Source organism: Spermophilus citellus, assembly GCF_964194105.1.
Source record: "Spermophilus citellus genome assembly, chromosome: 5".
NCBI classification, from domain to species: domain Eukaryota; kingdom Metazoa; phylum Chordata; class Mammalia; order Rodentia; family Sciuridae; genus Spermophilus; species Spermophilus citellus.
In genome coordinates, this window is record NC_138186.1 from 25,744,689 (window position 1) to 25,751,870 (window position 7,182).

At 42.5% G+C, this 7,182-nt stretch overlaps 1 protein-coding gene across 5 annotated transcripts in view; it reads right to left on the minus strand.

Moving 5' to 3' along the window:
- Positions 1-5,957, minus strand: part of DUSP22 (dual specificity phosphatase 22) — a 64,399-nt gene extending 58,442 nt beyond the window's left edge. Inside the window, exon 1 of one of the 5 annotated variants that reach the window (XM_081296077.1) lies at positions 5,553-5,951. In XM_081296077.1, coding sequence (XP_081152203.1) covers positions 5,553-5,573 — 21 coding nt within the window. In that variant the 5' untranslated portion in view covers positions 5,574-5,951. Of the gene's footprint in view, positions 1-5,552 lie in introns of all 5 variants that reach the window. The other 4 variants (XM_081296076.1, XM_081296075.1, XM_081296078.1 and 1 more) reach the window with 4 other exon arrangements.
- Positions 5,958-7,182: the final 1,225 nt, after the last annotated feature.

Sequence of the window (7,182 nt, forward strand, 5' to 3'; positions counted from 1 at the left end):
GGGAAAAGAGAAAGCATTCAGCAGGCGGTGCAGAGGACAGAGGACAGAGATCACCATTGTGGAGTCTTTGGTCCATCAGTTCTGAGCTGTGGCTGTGTGTTCAGCTCCTGTAAAGGGGCTCCTCTGTAAGCTGCCTAGAACTTGAGCAATGGAGTCTTAACGTCTTTCATATTTATTTCCCACTACAGGATCTTGCATGTACCTTGACAATAGCAGGTATTCACAATTTGATGAATAGATGAATGGACAGATGAATGAATTATGAAGGCAGCCAAGTCACTTGCTTCCAGATGGAAATAGCAGCATTAAGTTACACAAAGACACTAGACATTCTATCCCCCACCCCACCTCCATACAAAAACAATGCTCCTCAAACTTTAAAGCTCTAGTCTACCTATTAATGATCATCCAGTTCTAGATCACACAGACCTCTGGAGATTCTGAGACAGAGAACACTAGAGTACTAGTTTTTAACTTTGGACAAGTTTGTACCCCAGGGATATCTGTCAATGTCTGGAGACATTTTTTTGTTGTGGGGGGAGGATGTGACTGTCATCTATCTGGACATAGTCTGGGATGCTGCTAGGCTTCCTATAATGTACAGGATAGTCCCCACAACAAATATTTATGCAGCCCAAAATGTCAACAGTGCAGTTGTTGAGGAATCCTTCTCTATGCCTAGGGGTACCCATTCCCCTTGAATTACGATACTTTCTTAACTATACTCCCTTTCTAAAGTGGAAAGAGCCATCTAAAACAGGTGTTCATCATATCCAAGGCCTGATGCCATCACCGTGACCATTGATAGGAAAAAATCCAAGAAACCAATAATAGGGCATATTTTTCACTTTACAATTTGTAAAAAATGCCTTCTAATAAATTTTCATTTGCTTCTCCCAAGAACTTACGTAGAAATTAGAAAAGGTAACATTACATTCCTTTTAGAGCAAATAAGGAGTCTAGATTAAGCTAACCACAAAGGTCTTTCAGTTGTAAACATCTATGAATTCAGGAGGGAAAAGAAAGCGAAGCTCAGAAATGTTAAGTGACCTGTTCAAGATCACATGAATGAATCAGCAGAGTGGCAGAGATGTCTCAGATCAGACTTTTTGATAGCTCTGCCCTTCTAAGTGAGCTTTTCAAGGAAAACTTACCCACTAATTGCAAATTGGCCTCCCATCACCATGAGCAAGCTTTCCATGAAATACCAGGACAAAAGGGGAAAAAAAAAGAACAGAAGAAAGATCAGTGGATAGACAAAGGGGATGGAGGAAAGGGAGGAGGAATGAGGGATGGGATAGGGAAAGGCAGTGAAATGAATCTGACGTAACTTTCCTATTATGTACATGTATGAATATACCACAGTGAATTTCATCATCAGGTATGTCCACAAGATACTAATTTAAAAAAAAAAAAGTTTAATAGCAGAAAGATCAGTAGAATAGAGGAAAGGGAACAGGCGGTGGGAAGAAGGGAGGTAAAGCACTGGGGAGTGAATTAGAACAAAGTATATCCTATACTTTTATTTTATTTTATTTTTTTAGTTTGTCGATGGACCTTTATTTTATTTATTTGTATGTGGTGCTGAGAAACAAACTCAGTGTCTCACACATGCTAGGCAAGTGCTCTGCCAATGAGCAACAACCCCAGTCCACATGCTTTTATAATTATGTCAAAATTAATCCTATTGTCATGTGTAACTAAAAAGAACCAATTTAAAAAAAAAAACACACAGGACAACATCCATTCCCACCAGATAGGACACTTTCAGAGAACACAAAAGAGGGGGGAAGGAAGAAGCCACCAGACCAGGCAGCTCAATGTTTGATGAGCTGAACTAACCCTTGGCAGTCAGTGGAGGACAAGCTGTAGAGCCACAGGGTCCTCACATTCTGCCCTAGGAAAAGGCTTCCATACACTTTTATTCATTATTAAGGCTGATCAGACAAAGGTATGCAAATAAGAAGCATCAGGCTTCTCTGATGTAATGCTCATCTACAGAGGCCAGTTTTTAGCTTTGCTTTGTTTTAAATTGGGTATTGTAGTACTTAAAGACTAATGAAATGACAGTGAGGATAGTTTAGTGTGTGGGACCTCCCCCAAAAGATGTGGGGGGCTCAGACTCTTTGAGATAACTTTGAATCAACTAAGAGTTTTCAAAGTCTCTATAGAAACATGACGTTTGCAGGCCATAGCCTATGTAATTTAACACTAGTCTTACCAGATACTTTCACACCCTTTTATCAAAATCAGACATGAAGGAAGAGAGGAGGAGACTTGTTTTGTAATTAATTTGAAACTATGGGGATCTTTTCAGGGTTTTTTTTTTTTTTTTTTTTTTTTAGGAACTTAAGAAATTGCTTGGGATGAACTGGTGCTGTAGCTCAAAGGAAAGACTTGTACTGTCTTTGAAAATCAGTGGAAACTGGGGACCAAACCCGGTTCTACCACTATTTTGCATTAGGTCTTAGTCATTCTACCTTAGTCATTCTATTCTTAGTCTCTATTTCCCAATCTGTACAAACAGGATAAGATGACCTGACCTCATAGGTTCCTGTGAGGCTTAGATTTAATACAGTACAGGCACAGGACATAAGATTCAAAACATAATATACCAAACTGCTATGTTGCCTATCTTTATTTCCTTGTTATCTTTAATTGGCCAGAATATAGAAGCCCATTCCCCTCACATCCTCTGAATAGTCCACAGGAAGCTGGGACATAGTGATGGAAATCCACCACGGGGTCATGAAATATACAATAAGAACTGCTATCCGCAGGGCAGTCAGTCAAATCTTCGTTGTTTAATTAATAAACCTTTTTTAGCCAAGGAAGAGCAATTTGTATGAGATAAGAAAGAAATTTTGTCCCAGGAATCTCAGCATACCCACAAACTCCAAGTTATGCTTTTAGTTCTTTTATTTACACACGTTCTTTAAAAAGCATTTCTATGGTTAGCACCTTCCATTGATTCTAAAAATTCTTTTGTTTTTTACAGTTGGGGAAAACAGGAAGTCTCATGACAAGTTACAAAGTGATAGGTGGAAAAGTTCTAGTTAAGTCTTAAATCGTCACCTTCCAACAATTTACTTTGCCATTAACTAACCTTGTAATATTGGATAATTCTTTCTGATCTCAAGTTAAGTATGTTTACCTGGGAGATCCTTTCTTGGACTGAAAGCCCCATTTAGGTTTCTATAAAAAAGATCTACTTTCCCCACTCTCCTGAAATTATCTATCTTTGAACTGACAGTTCCCTTACCTTTTATGTGTTCTTTCTCTTTCTATGACGCACACATACATACACCTAGCAACCTATGTTGTACAAAAGAGTAGCCACTGAGAACTTAAAATGTGGCTAGTCTCCAATGAGATATTTCAGTACAATATACATAGCAGATGTTAAAAGACTTTGTAGGAAAAAAATGTAAAATATTCCATGTATAATTTTATATATTGGTCAGATGTTAAAATGACAATATTTTAATATATTCAATTACATAAAATATATTAGTAAAATTAATTTCATGTTTCTTTTTATTTTTTAATGTGACTATTAGAAAATTTTAAATCACATAGCTCATGTTATATTTCTATTGGACAAGTACTGGTCTATGTTAAAGATTCTAGGAAGGACCTTTGTCTCTGTCACTTGCACGGGGACTCCTTTCCCAACTAGCACAATACCTGTTGCCTATTAAGTACACAATCAATATGTGTTAATTAATAAAGTCTCTAAACCTCTCTCTACATATGTTTCTTCATTCTATATTGGAAATGGTGTTTTGTTTATAATAAAAAATAATTATAATAGAGAAGAAATTACTCCCTTTGAAAGGTAAAAAAAATGAATATTGCTGAAAGGTATGGAATTAGTTTTGATCCCTTGGGCAATCACTGTATTTCTAAGTAAGTCTTTGAATTATAATATAAAATACTACAAATTAAATACAGAAAGATGTTGAGAGGGAACAACCTTAGTGGGAAAAACTCTAGAAACAAACTTAAGGAAAGCCAAGGTAGCCCCACAATCAATGGGAAGGTAAATGGATACCTCAAACATGTGATGAATATCTTTACTGTTTTAATTTTAAAAGCTGAAAGCTCAGGGTGTTGATAGATTCCGGTGCTAATGGAAACACAATGCAAGTATTTATCCGAGAGAGAGAGTGTCTGTTTCCAAACTTGATCACTTGCCAAACAAAGAAGTGTGAATAAAAAATCTAGTCACCAAAATATCTCAGTGAGTGATATGCAGGCACAAAACACAGTTCTTTCATGAACTGGATCTCCAGGACACAATAGACTTGATGAGGACAGGTGAAATGGGTCTGGTAGATACACAGGACTCCATCGGCTACACTTTTCCTTCCCTGTCTTGAGTCCCCACTTCCACATTACCAATGAAAGAACCAAACCACTATTGACCTCAATGCTGAGATAAAAAAAAAAAAAGAGAGAAAAGACAGAAAGCAAGCAAGCCACCTTGTTGTACCCACCAAATATGGAAGCTGAATATTTGAAGATGTGAGTAAGTGGAACACAACGGAGGAAGAAAAACAGAACATTAGACACTAATTTTACCAAGACCATATCAAAGACCTGGAAAGACGTCCTTGTCCTGTTGAGGGCTTCTTAAAATCTTGTCAGACTTTCCTTTAAGCCATCAAGTATCACATCACAAAACCTTTAATCTTGAGACCGACAAGAATATACCCAGGTAACTCTTTTAGCAAGAGCTGGAATCTGGCACCTTCGGATGACAGGAAAGAAAAGAGTCACCTGGGAATGGGGTTGTGAGGAAACGGTGAGGACTTGGACAGAGAAAGCAACATTGATTTTCTAGAAGCATCGGTAAGCACAAGCAGACAGCTAACAGGTTGCCCTTGGAGCAGAAGCCACATCACCTAGGGACAGATCAACTATGAATGTTTTGTCAGCCGTTATTTAAAACCAGCTCAGTTTTTAGGCCTTTATCAACTTCTCTGTAGACCAGGAAAAGAAAAAAAAAAAAAGAAAGAAAGAAAAAAAAAAAACCTTATCTGTACATAAGAAAAAAAATGGGGGGAGAAAAGAGGAAATTACAGAACAGAGGACACCCATGTACACCAGTTTACGAATGATGTGGGTGGTGAAGCTTCAAGAACCCAATTTGGGAGCGGAGGGGAGGGGAAAAGAAGAAACCACATCCAGTCGGAGCTCAGCTGAGATCTCAGAAGAACAAGTGTCAACGCTTTTAAAGGGCACAGCGTGTGTCAGCCACAAAACGCTTCGGCTGGCGCAGCAGGCGGTGGGGGGCTGCTTACCCGGAAGCCGGCCGCGGGTAGGGTGGGGGAACACCCCAGAAACACCGACGGCGATCGCGTCCCCCACCACGCCCTCCCTCTGCCCGCCACAGGAAAGGTGCGTCTGGTGTTAACGTCGCGGGTCCCGAGAGGCAGGTGGCCAGCGCCCTTCACCTTGGCGCGGACCCCCGGCGACCCAAACGCCCGCGGGAAGGGAGGCTGAAAAGTCGAGGCAGAAACAGCACAAACGACGTAAAGACACGTTACCTTGTTCATCCCATTCCCCATGGTGGCTGAATGCGAACTCTAGCACCCTTGGCAATGTGGTCGCAGGCTCACTAATGGCTTATTACAGCGGGAGGGAGGAGCAGGTAGGGCGGGGGCAGAGGCGCTCGGGAGGGAGTTAGTACTCGCTGTATAAACAACAATAACAATGACTGTCGTCCGGGTCCGCCCTGGAGACCCGACGCGCGCTAGGGATCGAGCATGGATGGCAGGGCTTTCCGCTCTGCCGCCCCGGAACTTCCCAGCGCGAGCAGGGCAGAAGCGCCCGCGGCTTTGCCGGGAAATGGTCTCGCTTTGCCGGTCCCCGCCCCCGTGCGCAGTCGGCTGGCGGAACGCGCGCCCCGCCGCGCGCACCCTGGGACTTGTAGTTGGATTCCCGGCGGCCGCGCCCCGCCCGCCCCCGCCGACCGCGGAGGCTCTGCGGCGGACCGGGAGGAGCCAGGCAGACGGCTCCGTGGCTGCAGCGCGGAGACCAGCGCGCACGCGCAATCTGAGTCCAAGCTCCGGGAGGCGATAGCCAAGCTGGCCTGGGGGTACGCGCAGGCGCTGTACGCCCTATGTCAGGGAGGTCACTTTGTGGTCCGGGGTCCCCAAATCCCCCCTGGCCTTTTCCCCTGGGACAACTTTGAGGGGGCTGTTACCAGCAGTCGCTGCCTTGCCTTGCCTGCCTGGTGAATCAGGTGCTAATCAGAGCCCTAGTCTTTGGGGCTCCCCTATCTGGGGTTTCTGAGTGTGTGACAGATTTAGGCTGGGGCATTCCTGTGGCCCTGCCCCACCCACCACACCAAGAAGGCTAGCCCGCTGGGGAGTGGTGGGCTAGGTGACTCACCTCTGGGGATGCATGACCTCCCTATTTGGGGGAGCAAATGGCCAGGGACCTCATACCTCTGGGCTTTAGATGTGTCTCTTCATCAGTGTAACTTGGCTCTAATAGGCGCCTAGGTATGTTGATATATATGGTTGCTTTCTAGAAGCCCCATCATTGCTGAACAACATAGCATTGGGGTTTTGTCTGGAATGGATCACTTTCTAACCTGAAGAATTGTTTGGGGGTATTTTATCTTACTAAATTATTACTAAATTACTAAATTATTAATTAAGTTCCTTTCTGGGCATAGAATACTCAAGCTAGGGGTTTCTTCGTTTCATTTTTTATCCTTGCTATGACTACATATAGCAGGTACTTAAAAAATTAGTTGATGAGTGAACACTACTATCGAACTAACTAGTTCACTGCTGACTCATTTAATTGGCCCCTCCTTGTTCATGGAGCCGCACGCTCTGGCCTCCTGTGTGTTCCTTAGACCTGTCAGCTTTGATCCTGTCCAGGGACTTGTGTTGTGCTGTACTCTCTACCCAGACATCTTGGTCTCCTGCTCTTTGTGTAGCAGCCTCTTGTCTTTGAGGTCTTAGCCCAAATGTCATCTCATCAAAGAGGCTTTTCCTGACCTCTCAGTTTAAAAGTGAGCCTCCAGTTGTGATCACAGTACTCTATGATATTTTCTTTATAGCATTTAATATGATTAGAAATGATCATATTTGTTTTCTTACTTTTTTTATCAGTCACCTCGAACAAAATAGGGAGTAGTAAATATTTGTCAAATAAATTAAT